Source organism: Bos indicus, chromosome 19 (assembly GCF_029378745.1).
Source record: "Bos indicus isolate NIAB-ARS_2022 breed Sahiwal x Tharparkar chromosome 19, NIAB-ARS_B.indTharparkar_mat_pri_1.0, whole genome shotgun sequence".
NCBI classification, from domain to species: Eukaryota; Metazoa; Chordata; class Mammalia; order Artiodactyla; family Bovidae; genus Bos; species Bos indicus.
Genome location: NC_091778.1, coordinates 38,516,529 through 38,537,471, shown reverse-complemented (window position 1 = coordinate 38,537,471; position 20,943 = coordinate 38,516,529). Strand labels below are relative to the sequence as shown.

Here is a 20,943-nt window from a genome sequence, read left to right as displayed (position 1 = left end):
CTGTGTCCTCCCAAAACTCATCCTTGAAATCCTACCTCCCAGTACCTTAGAATGTGATTTTATCTGGAAATAGGGTTACTGCCGAGGTAATTAGTTAAGATGAGGTCAACCTGGAATAGGTGGACCCTTAATCCAATATGACTGGTATCCTTATAAAAAGGGGAAATACACACACACACACACACACACACACACACACACACACACGGAGATGCAATGAGAAGATGGAAGCAGAGATCAGGATGATGCTTCTACAAGCCATGAACTCCAGAGATTGCTAGCAACCTCCGAGAAGCTAGAGAGAGGCATAGAACAGACGGTCAGTCTTCAGAAGGAACCAACCCTGCTGATACCTCAATCTCAGAAACTGTGAGACAATACATTATTGTTATTTAAGCTACCAAGTTTGTGGTACTTCACTGCAGCACCCCAGCAATCTAGTACAACCCCTGATCTCTGGTGACTGGCTCGTGAATCTTTCTGAAGTTTCAGCAAAAAGTTTTACAGCCACATACCAGGGCTTTTCTTTAGGCCAGTTTTTGGCAGCCATTTGGCTTCCTCGGTGGCTCAGATGGTAAAGAATCTGCCTGCAATGTGGGAGACCTGGGTTCCATCCCTGGGTTGGGAAGACCCCCTGGAGAAGGGAAAAGTTACCGACTCCAGTATTCTGGCCTGGAGAATTCCATGGACTGTATAGTCCATGGGGTCCCAAAGAGTTGGACACGACTGAGCAACTTTCACTTTCACTTTCTGTATTTTACTATCTTTTGCAATCTCGATAGGCTGAGAATTTGCCAAATCATTGTCTCCATTCTCTTTCAACAATTCTTCCCTTAATTTCTTTCTCTCCTCTTGTATTTTACTATCATTAGCAAAAAGAAACCAGGCTTTGCCTAGAGAATTTTGGCTATGTATCTACATTCCTTGCTTGTAAGTTCTGTTTTCCACATAACTGCCGGACACAGTTCTGCTAAGTTTTCTGCCACTACATAACAAGAATTATCCTCTCTCCAGTTCCAATAACATATTCCTCACTTCTGTCTGTGCCCTGCCAGCATCTTGTTTATGTTTCTATTAATGATTTGTTCATGGAGATTGAGGCTTTCTCTAAGGCAGTTTAGGATCTCTAAATTTTCCTCATGTTCTTTTGACCTGCAGCATCTTGAATGTACATATTTCTACTAAGAGTGGGTTCAAGGCAATCTAGGTCTTTTCTGTCATGTCCCTCAAAATTCTCCTGGCCTCTACCCGCTGCCCAGTTCCAAAGCCATTTCTACCTTTTTAGGTATTTGTTTTGGTACCCTGCTTCCAGGTACCACATGTTTTAACCTTCTATTGCTGAATATCACAAACTGGGGTGGGGGGTGGTGCTTGAAACAACACAAGGCCCTCGGCTTTCACACTTGTCTTCAGTTGGTCATTAAGCACCCTCAGCCATTCATTATCTTACTCCAGTGCGTCAATGGCATTCTCCAGTAGCCTTCAGATTCCCGTCTTTACAGTCAGTACTTATTCCGCCTCTCAAAAGCCTGTGCCATCAACAACCGTATCCCTCAACCGCCATGCCCAGTGCATCCCCTTCTGCAGGGTCATCACTAGTGACAGTTTGAACAGTTGTCCCACCTATCACTAGTGATCGTGTCTTCATTACCAGCTGCCCAGCAAGGGGCCAAAATCCCATTTTTGACTCTGCTTCCCTGAGCCAATCCTAGTACCAACTGTATTAGGTCAGGTCCCGATAAAACTTGGAAAGTCTTCAAGGAAGAAGGACTGGACAGAGGTCAAGTTGGGCAGAGTTGAACTGTGATGCATTCACTGCAAAGACCTCAGCTGATCTCACAGGAGGTCAGGAGAGGGCAGCTCTTTAAAACTCCTGCCCCCTGAGGCAGTAAGTCTGGGTCTTTATACCTCTGCACCAACCAGTCACTGGAAGTAGGCTGCCCTTGGGGAAGGGAGGAGGTGTGACTTTGGGGGAGGTGGCTGTCTTCAGCTGAGAGCAATACTGGAGAGAGACTCAGAAGCTGAGGCACAAAGGCTTTGGAGTGACTGCGAGAATGAGTGCCTGGACCTTGAAGCGGTGGCAGTAGGGTGGCAGGGAGTGCTTCGGGGGTAGAATTTGGAAAAGCACACCACAACATCTACTGCAATTATTGTTTTCTGTATCTGCTAATAGGTAACATTTATACTTTGTATTAATTCTTTATTGTTGCACAAATTACTCCCAAACTTAAAACAACAAACATATCATTTCATCGTTTCTTGGTCATGAATCTGAGCTCAGCCTAGACAGGTGTCTCTGGCTCAGGATCACCAAGCTACTGGCCTGGGCTAAGTCAATTCCAGACTGTACTGTGCTGGACAGCCCACTTCCAAGCTCACTGATGTGGCTGTTGGCAGGCCTCAGAAGATCACTTCCAAGTTCACTCACGTGGTTGTTGGCAGGCTTCCGTTCCTGGGCAAGTCATCCATAGGCTGCCTTAAGCGTTTTCACGACACAGCAGCTGGTGATTAAAGAGGGAGAGACTACGACCAGGAGTCTTTTTTCTTTGCTCCCAAGTCTTCTTGTAACTAATCTTGGAAGTGAAGCTGCATCACTTCTGTCATATTCAATTCCTTAGAAGCAAGTTTCTGAATCCAGCCCAACTAAAGGGGAGAGGATTGCATGGGGTGGAAATATCAGGAGGTGGGGGTCATTGGGGCCGCCTGGCACAAATACTGCCTGGCAAACACTGAGCGAGCATTTTACCTGCCTGGTTTTATTTAATCCTCACAGTGAACTTAAGGGAGCTGCTATTAATATCTTCCTTTGCAGATGTGGAAATAGGCACAGAGTGGTTAGATAACTTGCCCAAAGCCATACAAGGGACTGTCAGAGGAGAGAAAAAAGAGTCCAGTTTTGCAGACACACACAAGTCTATGTGTTTCTAATTCTTATAGTCTCCATTAATAACAACTCAGGAAAGTCAAAATTGTCGCAAAGATCAAAGCTAGATTGGGGGCTACCAGCTTTAGGTACAGGGGCTGGGAGTGAGAGGTACCAATCAGAGGGGTCTAAACCCAGGCAATTCCTAACTCAGGAAGCTCAGGAAAAAGGCTGAGGACACAGGAGGCAGGCCAGAAGTCTGGGTAGAGGGGAATTTTGAACTGGTTATGTTCTTGATGAAATCAGCTATGGACATGAGGAAATCCTTCCTTCCTTTGCAAGTTTATAGTTGCTGAGTAGGGACTAGAAATAGAAGTAGCAGGGTTACAAGTGAGCTACAACTATCACTCAGTCATGCCCCCCAGAGTTCTTACATAATGGACTGTGCAAAGTTATAAGCTTTTAATTGTTAGACTTAAGTTTTAACTGTTAGACTTAAATCTTAGGGCTTTTCCAAGTTATCTTATTGCTGTATAACAAACCACCCCGAATCTTAGTGGTTTCTAACAAAAATAATTTCTAGTGATTCTCTGAGTGGGCTGGGCAGTTATTCTGCTGGCATCACCTGGGCTCTTAAGCAGGTGTTTAGTTAGTGTTAGCTGAACTGAAGGGTCTGTGATGCCCTCACCCACAGGCCTGGAATCTTGACAGGGACACCTGGGACGTCTGTCTCCAGCAGTTCCTGTCAGTCAGTGGTCTTACCTGAGTTACTTCAGTCACGTCCCAAGAAACAAAGGCGGCGGCTGCACTAGGCTCCAGAACCACAATATCACTTCCTCACGTTCTATTGCTCAAAGAAGTCATGAGACCAGCCCAGGTTCAAGGCAGTTGAGAATGGCCACTAAGCTCCTACTGGGAGCTTGGTGGAGAGAGGGGCAAGGCCAAGACTACAGAAGGGTATGGACACAGGAGGCATGGCTCATCAAGGATCACTAGTATTACCATTTACCATGGAGACCTTGACACTGCAATAAAGTAGTTCTAGCTACCTGGGTACAGGCAGCAGGTTAGAGGCCCCATAAGATAGGACCGCAGTGTGCCCAAGACTGACCTGTCTTCACTGCAGGGCACTGGAATAAGCAATGGCTAATCTGTGCCAGGAGCTTCAGAGTCTGGACCCGATCAGAAATAGAAACATGTTAAGGCTTAAGATGTTGGAAGACCCAGTTAAAATAACCAGATTCTACATGACATTGAATTCGGGCTGCTGTTGGGATAAAATAATACACATACACATAAACCCTGTTTTAGGATTCTTCAAACTGCAGGCAGAACTTAGTGGGTCTTAAAATTAATTTTGTAGTTCAAGGTCAGCATTTAAAAAATAGAAAATATCAAAGTGGATACTTTTCTTGAATTTTTAATTCACTTATACAAACAAACTCATCAATATATATATTGATGAGAAATAGCCAACTAATGAGAGAATACATTTCTTACTATGGGCCACAGCCAAAGTTTGAAAGTCACTGATTTAGTATATACTGGGGTCAGGGGCTATCTACTTTATATTCATGAAAAAAGTATGTTAACATCAGTATTTAGAGTTACAAAATGATAGAAAATAAGAATGTCAATTCTCTGATTTCGGCAGTTATGTTCCATTCTAAAAGGTTTTAAACAAAAGGAACATTGAACAAGGTTTCCTTTCTGTATGGTTAACTCCCTCAGTGGAATTCTTAATCTGAATCAAACAGGGTGCATCCTGAGCTGAAAGGCTCCTGGCAGAAAATGGTTGCTCCTCCAGTGGCTACAGTAACAGCTCATGTGTTGGAGAATTATTTACTTGCTTGTTGTCGGGTTTCCTCCACTGGAACACAGGCTCCACGAGAGCAGAGACTGTCTTGTTTACGGTGGAACCCCCAGTGGGCAGATCAGTGCCCAATACGTGTTGAGCACTCCATAAACATTTGTGGAGCAGACAAACAAGTGCATGAATGAATGGCGAAGTACCTCATCCAAGTACCACATTTATAATCATTGCTTTTCACTGAATGTGCTTTGTAAGCGCTTTCCATCTGGCTTCTTTTTCTTCAGACTGATCAGAACCCAATCATGAACCCTTTTTTCAAACACTGTTTTCTAGGACAGGTTCAGATTATTGCTCAGTAGACAGAGTAGTGTTACTGAAACCAATCAGCACTGAGCCAGGCAGCAGAGAAAAGAGAGAACTAATCACTCTAACTTTGGCCAGCAGCCGTGAAAACATGCTACTTTTCATACAGAGGTCAGCAGGATTCGTGGGCTGCCAGAGTGTTACGAAGACTGTCAACTGAGCATACGGAAGAAATGAACTGAAGGAAGACACACAGTGGATATGGCTACTTTTTTTTTTTTTACTGTGAACATTAGCATTAAATTGGTTACCGTACACATCCAAAGGCCCAGCATCTTGGAAATATCATGAAATGGCACATCTTGTACCAGAGTCTCACAAGAATAAAATAGACAATGCTACATCAAGTGGTTAAAAATACACAAAAAAGTAGTTTTAACAGTCTATAAATTTTTATACTTAAAATCATGATTGAGTTGAAATAAAAAAAAAAAGTGCATTTCAATTGCTAAAAAAATAATATTGGTACAGTTAACACAAGGGGGATAATCAGTACATTGAGGGATCTGACAGGATGCTGGAATACAGAGGACTCCGGGAAGCTGGGCACGTTTGGAGATGCGGGAGGGAAGCGTGGCTCCCCCTCACCATGGTTCCCTGGGGCCGAGCAGCTCTCCCTCCCCAGTGTCTTTCCCATCTTACGAGACCCTGTCCCATTACCTGTCACCTCCCCAACTGAAGACTCCTCTAAACTTCTTTGCAGCATGAGAGGTACCTGCCCTATATGAGTCCAACTTGACCTTCAACTGCACCCTCACAGAGGTAGGAGAGGGACACTGCCCTCTTCTGGACTTGACACAAGTACCCCAGCCACATGGCCTTAATCCTTATGACCTAGCAGGCAGAACAGGGACCAAGCAGCTTCTGTTTCGTCAAACTCCTTTGGACAAATGTTCAACATTCAACAACAAGCTCTGTAAACCTAACGCTGAACAATTCCTGGCAAGCAAACTGGATTTTTTCTTTAAGAAATGAGGAAAAGTGCAAGTGATTTCAGTACTGTCAGGGAAAACAAAAATAAAGACAAACAAGTTACCCCTGGCCCCGTTACCTAAACCGATCACAGCTTCAGTTCTCTTTTTCATCAAGTGGAGTTACAAGCAGACGCCTCTGTCTACCTATATTGCTCAGGGTCAGATTTGGCTGGGGAAGAAGGGCCAGGCAGACACCTGTTTGGAAGGCCATTTCAGGTGCAAATGCCTCCCAGTTCTACAGGCTAAATAGTTAGGGTCTGGGGTTTGCTCTTGGTTGATAACTGACCTGCTTCTTGTGAGGAAGACACCACTATAAGCACAAACAAACCTTGTGATCAGAGAGCTGATGAGGATTAGGAGCCCGAAGACAAATAACTGACACAGAGGAAACATGAGCTGAACTCTAACTGGGTGGAGTGGATGCCATAGCAGACCTCCCACAGGTCAGGATGCAGAGCTGACCCCAGTGACTTGCTCTCTGCTATAATGGACATGTGCTTGGAGCAGAGAAGGTAAGAAGCCTTTCCTCATTCCTACTCCAGTTATCCCTGCCGCTCTTCTTCTCAGAGACATGATGGCTCTATACTGGTGGTGGGATTTGGGAGGAAGAAGTAAGGAGGGTGACCTTCCTACTTTGCATTTAGCACAAGACAGATCCCTCAAGGGAAGGTTCTGGCTTTTAGTTCAGATGCCTGACCCCCAAGGACACCTGACCCACACATCAACCTTTGTTTCCATAAGGCTGAGCACTTAGTAATATGGGGAAACGTCTTAAAAACCAAGATCTGAAAACAAATATGGAGCCAAGAAAGAATATTCTGTAAGAGACTTAAAAGTGGGATGTTGCTTTAGAAGGTGAGAATAGAGAAGCTCAAGTGTTTTGTTGCTCCCTTGTGGACAAAGCCAGTACTGCTGGTGGAGCAGAAGCACGCTGCCCATGTCAAGAAAAGAGGGAAAGGCATACTCAAAACTTGCAGAAGATTGAGAATTCTTCTGAGGCTGCATACGTATGGTTGGGGATACAATTCTAGCAGGAAACACCAAAATTATGCCACCTACTTTCTTCCTTTTTCACTTTTGGAAGAAGTCTCAGGAGTTGAATGACCAAGCATAGAAAATGTATTTCCAGGTCAGGTGAGAGATTCTAAGAGAATAAAGTATTTCCCCATGAGCTTTCAAATGCAGTTAAACATAGCCTCTAGTCCTATGCAGAATGTGAGTTGGAGTCTCTGGCCTTGCAATCACACGGTCCCTTTCCACCCGTAAAAGGCAGGTAAGAAGGAAGCTGTGTTTGTCAAGGGAGCTGGATATTTAGAAACACCTGGACTCTCTGGCACATCCACTACAGAGACAGGCTCTTTGGTTGACCAAACCCAACAACACAAGTACCAGACTTCCTTCCAACTTTGGAAGGAAAACTCAGCTCCTACCCCTTCTTGCCCTGTCCCCCAAATCATTTTCAAGTAATTTGTAACATCCCTGATCTCACCAGGGAAGCTCAGATAGTGTGAAACTAGAAAGTGGAGGTGACACTTCTCCGGGGCAAAGACCCTTTGATACCTGTGCCAAATGTCTCATACAGACATGGACATGAAACAGGTCAACAGTCTGTCTCAGGGATGCGGCTTCTCAGTGTGAGCCCCCCATCACTCCCACTGCTGTACTGCCTGAGAGTCCCAGGAGAAAAGCCAGAAATACAAAGCGGTTGCTTTCAGTAGAAAGTTACCACATAAAAGAGGCAAACTTCTAGGGCAATAATGGGGACTACCAAGGCATATTAAAGTAAAAAGATTTAAAACAACAAGAAACTGTTGTTACTTATTTCTGTAGAAATCAACTTTTTGCATTTTGTAAACTAGTATTCCCATTCCAAATACCCATGGAAATCTTCAAATGTCTAGAATGTATTCATTATCAAACCTAAGCATTCTCACAATTTTGCACTATCCCATCAATAACATACTGTCACCAGATAAAAAGCAGTAAGAATTTATTAACAGCTGCCTTCTTAGACTCCCACTTCATGTGGTTATTAGTTAGTCTTGAAAACCTGAGTATTAGAACTATTAACTTTAAGGAAAGAGACATGACATTTCAAGTCAGAAAGGAAAGATTTTGACTAAGGCCAACATACTCAACTCAACAGCCTTCTTTTACTCTGATTTCCTCATTTGAAAGAACTGAATTTGTTTTCAGTTTTAGAGGAGAACTGAAAGGGAGCAAGAGACCTGTACACAGCACAAACCACAGTGCTGACCGTGAAAGGTGAGCCAATGATGAAAATGTTTTTATCAGTAAGGTGCTCATATCACATGGAGAATACAAGGAAACCTCCTTTTTATTACATCCTTCATATATTACGTATCCACAATATTTTAAAAATTAATTAGATGAGAACAAGCAGAAGAGAAACTAACTGGAAGTTTTTGAGGGATAGGATAAAAGAGGCCGATCAAAAATCAGTAAGGGACTTCTGATAAACCCAGAGAGCAATTTGAAATTAGACTAAAATAAAATTATGAGTACAACCTTGCAAAATGTTTCTAGAAGAGAGAGAGAGCACATAGAAAGAGGGTATAGCAACAGCAGCATTCACGATCCCTTACTCAGAAAGGGGAGGCATTCAGGAAGACTAAGATGAGAAAAAGATGTTTGGAAGAGATACTTAGTGACCTTTAATTTGAAAGGACCATCTGGTTTCTGGTGAAAGAAAAACACATGAGGAGTAAGATAAGGATAAAATATTTCATCATTAGAGATGTAATACATGAAGAAACAAGATATAAATAAAAGTTTAAAGTGTAATCTAAATGGGGGAACAAAACAGAAATGCATAAAAAATTCACACCCAAGGTTTCAGCGAGCTGGTAGAGACAAATCAACTGGAATATAGGTGAGTTCCAACAGTCATGGAGGATGAAATAATCAGAGGTAGGATTCAGATCAGGAAAAGAATGTTCCAGGATGCTGGCTTTTTGAAGGCACTCAAGAACAGAGTGAGAGAGACTGAAGCTGCAGCGAGAGAGATTAGAGAGATGTACACTCACTAACCTGTCATAAGAAAATTAAAAACAACTCCAGAAACATTGTGACAATACATATATTATCAAGTTATACACAGAGTTTAACAAGGTAGAAATCCACTTTGTAAGTAGTTTCTGACAACAGTATAGCTTCTACCTAGGGGATAAGGAAGAGAAGTTTGTTTTCTGGATATGCGATTCTGCAAATGATAAATGGTATATTATCTAATTCTTTAAACAAAAGTACCGAGTTACAGCTTCAAAGCTGGGACAATCAAGGAGTGTGATTTTCCTTTGAATATTGCAAAACCTATCCTCTAAGACAAAAAGATCTGATCACAAAGTCTATAAAAAGTCCAGAGAGTATAAAAGTACAGAACTATGAAAGTAGATATCTTGATGGCAACTTTTATGGCTTCCATAGAAAGTCTAGAGAGGATCTCTGGTTTGCTTTATCGAGGTAGTGTCCAGGGTTGGAAGGTCATTGTCATTTGTCACAAATGCTACAGATGACAGAAGCACGTTAGCTAGGGTGTTGCTAGTACATAATAATGCCAGTATCTCTTAATGGCTAATGACCTTTCATTCCTGAAAAGGAAAAAAAAAAAAAAAAGATCTTTTGGGAAATTTCCTATCTTGGTTCAGGCAAAGGAAAATTAAAACCCAATATTTACTTGCTCAATTGTAATAGTCTGAAGGAATCCAAGTGGGTTGATTTTTGTAATGGGACATAGTTCATAAAATGTAATTTATCCCTAAATGTAATTTATCCCTTTTTCATCAAATACTTCTCATACAGTCTGGAACAGCATCAAAATGTTCATCATGTTGGTCAGCAACATAATAATAATAAAAGTTGTCTCTTCTATACAGTAGCTCAAACAGAAGGATTTCTCTAACTTTAGTTTTTCTTTCTCTCTTTTTTTCAAACATTAAAATCCCACCCACCATTCTGTATTTCACTAACTGAAATCTTTAAGATGTGGTAAATACACACACACATACATATATATATACACACACATCTGTAATGAATTTCTATGTCTGCTTGATTTTCTTAAAATTTAAAATTTCCAGTGAAATAAAAATTAAGCTAAACAAGCATATCCATTCAACAAACATAAAAACTGAAAAAAAAAGTCAAGAAATAGAAAATCAAAAGTTTACAAGCATCTCTTCAGAGTATTTTGCCTTTAGAATACAAGGGACAATCAACCATATATAGAGAGTGTATATAGGGAACATTCTAACCACAATGAAAATTTCCTTCCAATCAATGTTGGTTTAAGAAAGATGGTATGACTATGGCAATGTCCATGCTCAGTCATTAATTTAGAACAGAAAATGTAAATGGTAGACTGTAAAAGTATATGTAACTGATCTGTAAAGGCTACTGTGAACTATGTAGGAAAGTTTTATGTGGAGACTTCCCTGCCTGCTAAAAATAGGAATCAAATCACAAATATACATGGAAAGGAAGCCACATGCTTTAAACTGTTCATCTGATTTTCTTCATTCAAATGTAAAAGTCTAACTCTGTGTAAGCCTGCCCCTCTCGATTTGAGAAAGCAGCAAGCAGCCTTTCACTAAGGCTAAGGAAGAGTTTATATTTGAATGACAAATCTACGTGAAAGAATAGAAAAATGTAAAAAGAAAATTAAAAAGCAGTATCAACTCAAGCTGGGATTTCTAAGTAAGTCTTAATTCTAGCAATGGTACAAGCCTTTGAAGACAGGAAAATTTAAGTCATGAAAAGCAGCCTCAATTTGATATCTATATGATGCTGAAATGTGGCCTTTGTTGTCTTTAAAATTTAAGTACAGAGAAGGGCTGAGAACTCAAACTCCTCCAGAGTTCTTTTTTTCATAAACAGGTAACAAATAGGTAATAATTTCTGAAGAAGTCACAGGGTGCTGTACCATAGGTGAGAGGGAACACGCCACACAACTGTTATCTTAGTAAAGGATCCCATCAAATGTTTAACCCTGAGTTCGAGTCTTAAGCATGTTAAACCTGATGCACATATATGTTTAAGGCTTCATCCTGCAGTTCTTCTATTCAGAAACATTGTTATGAATATTCTTAATGCATTTCATTAGGCATATGTAATCTGACACTGATGAGCAGCCAATATATTCTGAGCAGTTTTCCTGAAGACCACAAACCCCAAATCAGGGAAGGTATACTTAACTAGGGGAAAAATTTGAGTTTCCAGATTGTTCCATAATATATTTCACTAAGAAACTGTATTGTGTGACAATGCTCATTTTTTAAAGAAGATAATCCTTTTTTTTTTTGCTTCTATTAAGGGTGGTAGTGATTTTCTGCTTAGTATTGGTTTTCCTACGTAGCAGATGTTTTATGGCTATATTCACTTGAATGAAAAAAGAAATATGACTAACTGGATTTTCCAGTGTGTAATTTATAGTACACCTCATAAAATGGTTGATTCTGTAAGTCTCCAGTTAGAATTCAGAACTGCAGCCCAATACTGTAAATTTATTTAGAATAAAATAACCAATTAATTAAGCTCAATTTACATCTTAAAAATCATTTTAATATTGTAAGCTTGGACATGAAAAAATGGTTATGTCCACACAAAGGTGTATACCCACAAATTGTCATGGAATGCCAAGGAAATTGTGGAAGTAAAGGGAGGCAGCCACCAAAGATAGAACAGTCATAAATTAACTTTTCTTATTGGTTTGGGTACTTGAGTGGTCAAAGAATGTATACAAACATTTAAAACAGCATTCTTTAGAAGTTACATCCAAAAATAGGGAGAAAAATATGATACTGAAGATACTTTTCTGCCTCACTTCCAAATTTTCCTATGCTCACCATAGAAGATAAAGGCGATAATCAGAAAGAAAAAAATCTGGAAGTATTAAACCAAAAAGCTAGCAGAGAATACAGCATTTTAAAAATAGGGACTTAACCTCAATGGAGAGTTCCAGTTTTTCCTACCACAGAGCTAATAAGCCAGAAAAGTGCTGCAAATATTTCTGCACACTTAATGTTAAAAATAAAAATAAATAAAAGTCAGGGTTCTGAGTCACGCAAAGATTTAAAAACCCGAGGAAAGAAAAATGAAGAAATTTCAAGATTAAAAAAAACTGAGGAAGGGAGAGAGAGAGAGAGTAGACTTTGTGCTGGAACTCAGTTCACTGACATGAAAAATTACAAAACTTTTAGCTATACTGAGTCTGAATAAATGTGATCAGTTAAAAGTAATCTGTTAGCCCTTCTGCTCAGCCTTTTCTATAATGAACCCCTGACTGACCATGCTCTTTAGAAGTTGCCCAAACTCTTCCAAACCTGCCCCAAATGAGAGACTGGCTCTTCTTATCACCAAGAAGACTGCTACCAGGTAATTACTTGCAGAGGACAGGGCAGCAAAATGTCACTTTCTTCCCCTCACTACAATTTTAACTGTGTTGAACAGCTTGAAGTTGTGACTATATCCATTGATACAAGAGACATTTTAGAAGTCATAACCCATTTGTGTTCTTATCCAAATTTCTCAGCCACTATTAGCAACATCATGTTTTGATTTTAATGTACTGTTTTATCTTTCCACAACAATTCTAGAAAAACAAGCAACCTCAAAATAAGCAGAGTAGCAGGAGACTTCAATCTATCATCCCACAAAGGTTGAACCTGAACACAGTTCTGAGGGAAGTGAGACGTGGCTGAGATGAAACAGCCTCCCCAACTTCCTCCTCTTGATGGTGAACAGCTTGACTCAGATTTTCAAAACAGGCCAGCTTCAGGTGACTTCCCTGGAAAAGGCTCAACCCCCTGCAAATCATTCCATTTAACACACTAAACTGAACCAAACGGAACATGGAGGATAGAGCATGTCCGTAAGCCTAACAGACCCCCCAAGTGTTAAGCAGAGATTAAAAAACTACCAAGGACTTAGGTCAAGTTCTGAAAGCTAAACCTCATTTTTTGCAGTAACTTGGTCTGGAGACCCTCTGAGATACATCTACTTTCTGAAGCACCTTTGAGTTGTACGGATGTAAGAATAACTTTGAACTATAGAAGTTATATGCATCTTTAAGAATCACATTTTGATGATTATAAAAATTTTTTCTATTTTACAACATAGGTCCAGCTACACTGAAAAAATTACACCGCTTATTGAAATACATTTCGTTTTAGAAACAGACTACTAAAGAAGTCTATACAAAAACTCTAAAATAATTTCTGTAGTAAAATAAAGAGTGCATTAGGAGAGCTACACAAAGAAGAAATTTTCTGTCTTTCTCTATAATGCTTGATATACTGTGAAACACAGCTAGCTCAACTCTGAAGCCAGCACCAAAAGCTGAAAATAATTTGTTACGATACACAGTGATACAATTAATGCTCTGGATTAATCTCACAGCCTTCCCGATTAGTACAAAGGAAACCAGGCCTGTCCCCTCTTTGAGGAGAAGTCCAGGATATAAAAGCAAGCATACCTCATCAGCTGATATGAAATTATAAAATTCCACAAGTCTGAGTATTTGAAATTTATAAAAGTCACCAGAAAATGCAAGCAAATTGGGCTTTACTTCGGTGGTTCCCTGGTTTAGATGACAGTTCCCTCCGTGAGCTCAAGGTCTTCTTGTTCACTCCCTCGGATGTGCTGATTCACCAAGACAATGACAAAGCTCTTGGTGGAGGCTGAGAGTCTGACAGCTACAGAAATGCTCACCAACCCCCTCTCTGCAAACTCAAACAGGGGCACGTAACTCGTGGAGAACACACTTAAGGAGATGGATGTTAGTGATGCTGTGCTGCACTGTTCTTCTCTGCCAGGTGCCGCAGAAACGTGTCCTCACCCTGGCCTCTGTTATTTAAAGGCTCACTCTTAAAGAGAGCTGGAGGTGGGGGCAGGTGAGGGACGGGGGGAATGGGAAGGTGGTGTGGGTGGTGAGGGTGAGCGTGGATGTGAAGGTGTGAGAAGGGGTGGGGGATGGGCCGAGGGGGCAGAGTGCCGACAGGGTTCATACTGACGGGAGGGGCGGGGGTCGTGGGGGTGTTCACCGCAGAAGGAACTGGGGTGGCTGGGGAGGTTGTGAGTGGGATCTGGACAGCAGGCGGCACGTTCACGGGGCTGGTCACCCGGAAGCACTTCTCCTTGTGGGCCTTAAGCATGTTGGAGAAGCGGAACCGCTGGCCGCACACGTCACACGGGTAGGGCTTCTCGCCTGTGTGAGTCCTACGGTGCCTCTTCATGTTGGGGCGGCTGGTGAAGCTTTTGCCACAGATTTCACAGATAAAGGGTTTCTCTCCTGAGATGAACACAGACACAAAGACATGATTAACACACTAGGCGGTAAGTATGTGCTCCAGCTACCCCTCATATTAAATAAGGTTACCACTCCTCTCCCTTACTGCATATTATATTCGGATAGTCATGAAAGAGTCCCCCAAAGTTGGGACTTCACAAAAAACAGCAGACACAACTAAAACTTATATACAACCTACCATCGGGGCTTGGGTAAAAGATTAAAAAAAAAAAAAAGGCATCTACAAAAGTGATCTCCCACATCCTACAGGAAGAAGTGGTCGGATGGCTTTCCTGTGCTCAAGAGGACCAAGCCCACAGATGAATCTCTGCCTTTAAGCTAGGCCAGCTGATCTGTAAGCAATTTCTGGCATTCCAACACAACGCAGGACTTTGCTGAAAATGTCCCATGGAGTAAATGAGTCTCCTTATGTCTCCTCGTTGCTAAGGCTTCGCATGTGGCTTACTTTTTGGTATTTGGGGAAATACTGGACTGACTCACCCTACAACATGGATTTCACAATGCAGTGTTTCTCTGCAGGCAGTTTTCCATCACATGGGACTGTCTGCACATCTGAAGAGCACTCAGTGGTCCTGGCTCCAGTTTACTAAATGCCCCCAAGAAATTCTGACCATCAAAAATGTCCCCATACCATTTCCAAATGCCCATGGGTGTGGGGAGGATTGACAGGCAGGCTACCGTTCTTGGTGGAGAACATTTGGGATAGGGAGCCAAAAAGGAAACAAAACCCCATAATTCTAAGTGCACCTAGGGAGGAACTTGGGTTTGGGTTCTAAGGGATTAATTTTTAAGCTTTCCTTTGGACTTACTGCATAGTGGACTTACTGCTTATTCTATGCTGTTTGCCTGCCCCTCTCCCCAGGTCATAGGGGAGAAACAAAAATACGTGTCTGTGATCACTTCACCCAGAATGCTGTGGTACGGTGTGCAGTACCTGTACACATGTGCTTCAGTGACCATGTGCTTGTATTTGTCAATTCCTTCAATGCTCAGCGTATGTAGCTTCTATCTTTACTGTAGCTCCTGCTACAAGAGTTTGCTCTCACTTCAATCACTGCTCCCTTTCTTTCTAACAGATGTCCTTATTCTATTCAGTATAAATAAAAGATACTGCATATTGTTCTAATATGCAGTATTACTTACTATGTTCTAATCACTTAACATCTCATTAACCTTTGGTGATCCTGACAGCCTTATGAGGGAGGTATGTTGTTATCCCTATTTTACTGATGAGGAAATTAAGAAACTTGCTAAAGATTCTATGGCTAGCGGAGAGGCAGGATTTAAAATTCTGCAGAATGGCTCCAGACACAAAAACCACAGCACTTTATACCCCAATGCTTTGTGCATTCCTGCACACACAAAGGAATGTTATTTTCTTACTGTTTTCCTCCACTTTGAGACTTCTAACCCTTTGGCAAACACCTCTTTATCCATATTGCAGTCTTTACTTCTCTCTGCCTTTGAAAACGGAAATCTCCTGGTGCCCTCCCCTTCAATGGAAGCCAGAATTGCCCTCACTTCCTGAAGCCTGAATTGAACTGTCAGGACAGACCAGTCTTCTCCGCTGTTACCAGTACTATCTGCTGACTAGAATATTTCTTTTATCTTCCTACCTTTCATTATTCAATCACTGCCACTCTTCACTGTGATTCACATTCATCTTTCTAGATACATTCTGTACCCATTTGCTTTCCTTCTTTTTAATCCATTTCCTCCAATTAAAAACTTAAAATTCTCTGTTAAATGGAACTGATCAATTGTGATACACTTATCTAATGGAGGGTGTCATTAAAAACAATATTTTAAAAAGTATAGAAATGTAATTCTTAACATGAAAACCTATAATCTATTATCTATAGTCTATTAAATAAAACAAGCAAGTTATGAAAATGTATGTATGTGTTATCCACTTTTAATGAAAAATGCATATAGGAAAATATGGAAAAAAATACAACAAATGTTACAAGTGATTATCTTTATTTATTTATTTATTTTTTTGATTATCTTTAGATAATGGGTTTATGAGTGATTTTTATTCTTTTTTATGCCTATATGTACTTCCTGTTTTCTAAGATAAACATGATTATTTGTATAATAAAATGTTTTAAAAGCACACCTATTTGATAACCTATTAATCCCCTTGACCCTTTCCTCCTTGACTCTCCAGAGTTAACATTCTTCATTCCCAACAGCCATATGGAACCAGAGCCAAAGGACCTAATCTTTGATTATTAATCTAATACACGCAAACACTCTCCATTTCACTAATCACTTTGTTGGTTCACTATACATTTTACTGACTGAAAGTTTACTAAATATATGGACTTTCTGTTATGTGTTCAAACCTGGCTCCAAAACTGGATTGCTCTAATCGTCTCTCATTTGTAGTCTTCCAGGCTATAATGATTTGCTACAGATAGATCAAAAACTATTAGAATTGGTCTACCACAAATCCATGTATTCAAATTTAAATGAGTCCTTTTTACTACTTACTAATCTTTTATCCATTTCTTGAGGTCCTACCAAATTTTCCACATTTGCTGTTCGAGACATACACCCACAATTTCAACTAACTCTAACTCTCATTATTTATTAGGCCCAATCTTTTAACTGTGCTAATGACTGATGATAAAGTTTCCCTGAAACCTCAAGGCAAGATTACAATGAGGCTGAAACAAGGAAAAATAAAAATATAATACTTGAAATCAACCACCTGTACAATGTCCCATTTTAAGGAAATGCTAGTAAATGGGTGGCTGGAGGAGGTACTAACATCTAAGTCCATCAGGGTAACTAGAAACACATATATCAATACACCTTATGATGTGACCTGTTACATACAGATAAAGCTAACCTAATTGTAAGAAATAGTATTATAGTGAATCTGAAAAACACACAATATAAACGAAGAGAGAATCTGCAGGGAAGATTAAAGAGAGCAAGAATTTGGCTAGTTAGCTGTCTTCTGCACTGTTCAAAGGAAAAACTGATCTGGCCAATAAACATAACCACTCTAGTCTGCTTATGAGTATCCATGAGCAGCATCAGAAATCTGTATATCTATACATCTGGCCTACCATAAGATTACAGTCCTTCACGTGGATTACTGCAACAGCCATCTGACTGGTTTCAGCTTATCTATTCTTGCCCCCACCCTCCAATCAGTCCACTCTTCACACTGTGAAGCCAGAGTGAACTTTCAGACAGTTGTGTCACACTCTGCTTAAAACCATTTAAGGACTTCTGACTGTCCTCAGAATAAAGCTCAAACTTTTCTACGTGGCTTATCCTGTGATCCAATACTTGCTTATTGCTCTCAGGTATCATGTCTTATCATATTCCCTGCCTCTTCTCCTCCCCTAATTCATCAAATTCTAGCCAGTTTCATTTAGTTGTACTTACTATGCTCTCATCACCAAACCACTGTTAGGCCTTAATTGTCTATCACTATCACCCTAATCTGACAATAAGGTCTGTGAACCTAGGGACTATTTTAACCTTGTTCATTACAGTAACCCCACTGAGTAGATTCTTAACATCAATAAATAAATATTAGTTAATTCTAAGACATGCATTCCCCCCATACTGACATCTGTGAAACTGATATATACCATAACAATCGATGGCATTTCATTCTTTAATTTGCAGCATTTTCTTAGTGATATATAAACTTAGCTTTGTCATGGAACTGATGACTTCTTGAATTCAATGAAGGTTGGGACTCACCATTAAGATCATTCAATTACCTTCCTTGCCTATAATTTCCTGTCCCTGACAATCTTGTGATTATAATTTAGCAACTAATATAAATTTTATTTTAGGCAAAGTATATTCTGACCAAAGAACATAAGAGTTCTGAACCACCTATCATTCAGGCTTTTCATTGTAAATTAGCAATTTTATTAATACATCATTAAGACTATTTAGCATACACACACAAAAAGACTATTTAGCACACACACACACAAAGACTATTTAGCACAGATCAATCCCTCTGATCCTGACTGGGTACGCTGACAAATTCTGGAAGTTGAGAACAGACTCTGGGATGGTGCTTTTTGCCCTCATGATGTCCTGTGTATCCTTCCATTTTATTACTTGCTTCCTTAAATTTGTATCAGAATAACTTAAGTATGTGTTTCTGGAATCAGATTGCCTTGGACAAGTTCTTTACTCTCTAAGCCTCATCTGAAAAATGAAGATAATAATAGGTTACTGTGATAAGTTAAAAATTTGAGGAGTATTTGATCAAATTCAACAGTATTTGATACACAGTAAACATTCAATGCATTTTATTGCTACTACTACTATTATTATTACCATTACTATCACTGGACTATAAGCTTTTTAAGGGCAAAAACCAGGCCTTAATTCATTCTGTATCTCTAGGTACTTAGCACTATGCCTGGTACAAGGAGAATTAGCAATTATTCTATGTTGAACTCACCCCGTGTCCACACCATCCCAGGAAACCCTGCCTGAGGGCTGGTCGCCTCCCTAGATAAGATCTGCCTCACTTCTGTTTAACTGCAAAGAAATAGCCCAATCAATGTCAGTTCCTGCAATGGCCTTAATCCCCACCAAAACACACTCTACAAGTGGTTCCAACCAGCCGTAAAAGAGCTATATTTTTTCTTCTGTAAAAGCTAACCCTTCTTGGGTCCTCTCCAAGGTACTACTGCCATCCTTATTTAATACTGATACCAACGGAACCAGAGGCCTACAGGGGTTGCATAATTCAGGTAAGGCCACACTGCTAGTGAGTGGCAGTGCCTTCCCAGTGTGAGCATCATAAACAATATTAAAAGGCAGATGACAAACCGGGGGAAGTATTTTAATACTGCTGTTAAACAAGATCCAGGGGACATAAATATATACAAAGAGCTATGATATAAAGAGCTACCACAAACAATAAGAAAAAGCCAAACACTGCAATGAAAGGATGAATACAAATAAGGCACAAGCAATTCAGAAAAGAAAATACACTGATACCCAACAAGTGTACTGAAAGAAATGTTCCATCTTACTTAGCAATTAAGTACAAATTAACACAAAAAGAAGCCATTTTTCACCTATTAATTCAAAAATTATTTTATTTACATTGGACAGGGTTGGGAAAATGAGTGCTTTCAGGCACGGCCGCTAAGAGTGTATATGGACAGCTATTTGGCAATACATACCACCAATTCTTAAAAATACACACATACCTTTGCCCTAATAATCCCATTCCCAGGAATTTATCTAAGAAAATAATCATGGATGTGTTAGCCAGAAAGTTGTTTGTCACAGTACTATTAATACTTGTAACAGTAAAAAACTTGGAAAAACCTAAATGTCCAATGGGGGACTAGTTAAGTAAAATGGAGATAATGTCCTTAACAGGACCATGGTAAAGGTTATATTGATTAAATGAGATAATGTATGCAAAGTGCTTAAGATAATACTTGGCATATATGTGCATAATAAATAATGGCTATTATTACAACAAATTTATAAGGGCTATTATTACACAACCATTAAAATGATATTGCTGTTAATGACATAATACAGTAAAATAAAAGTAGGTTATAATAGAGCATAAAGACCCAACTTTGGTTTTATTACTATATATATATATACATATATATATATATATATATATATATAAAGTTTTTCACAGTATCTGTATATATATTAAAAAAATCACAGAATTTAAAAAATACATATGCTAAAATGTTAACAGTAGTGATCTCACTGATAAAGATTATAGAGCATTGCATTTTTCATTTTTTCTAATATACTTTCATAAGTATGTACTACTACTTTTAATGAGAAGAATAAACATTTAAGTGAATATAAGTGGCTATATTCCTTTAGAAGAAACAGGAAATGTTCAGGTTGCCTATTTGGTCAAAGAAGAATATGCTAAATATATAAAACTTTGTTTTTATTCAACAAATACATTAATCATGAAATGTACACTTCAGTTTCATACTCTGGACATTTAAGGGCCTGAAAACAGAAAGAAGGACAAAGGAGAAAGAAGAAAGAGGGAGAAACACAGGAGGAGAAGCGGGGGAGAAAGTCCAGGGAGGAAGCAGCACAGAGAGACAGGCAGGGAAGAGGTGGGCGCAGAGGCAGCGGCTCACACGGTGGACCCTTCCAGGCTTGCAGCAGACACTGACTGGGCGTCTACCATGTGCCAGGCGCTGTTTGTGAGTGTGAAGCAGCTTCTGCCATCAAAAGACTTACTTTCTCCTGAATAGTTTCCTGCTGAATTAACAAAAACTGTGCCCTAAAACTGACTCAGAACTGAGAGTCTATCCAAGAACCACCAGACTTTAAGGGGAGAATCTATTAAATACTCTGATATATACCGCTATCTGCTTAGGCTTCAAAGTTAGCATTACCTTTTGAAATGTAATTTACTTAAACTTCTCTCATGCTCTAGCTCTAGCTCTTCTCTTCTTCTAGCTTATTCCTTAAAATCTGAGGTGCTCTGCTCTGAAGGGGAAAGAAGCCCATCAGGCAGGCGTTCTTCCTTGGGCTTTAAATATAGAAATGGGAACTAGAGAGACCCAGACATGGGCAGAATTTCCTCACCGCTCGTAAGCAGGCTAAG

At 40.0% G+C, this 20,943-nt stretch overlaps 1 protein-coding gene across 4 annotated transcripts in view; it reads right to left on the bottom strand.

Annotated features, from left to right (window-relative positions):
- Positions 1-5,239: 5,239 nt before the first annotated feature.
- ZNF652 (zinc finger protein 652) overlaps positions 5,240-20,943 on the bottom strand; it is a 66,481-nt gene continuing 50,777 nt past the window's right edge. For all 4 annotated transcript variants that reach the window (XM_070773306.1, XM_019981385.2, XM_019981388.2 and 1 more), the window contains one exon: positions 5,240-14,321. In XM_070773306.1, coding sequence (XP_070629407.1) covers positions 13,810-14,321 — 512 coding nt within the window. In that variant the 3' untranslated portion in view covers positions 5,240-13,809. The remainder of the gene's footprint in view (positions 14,322-20,943) is intronic.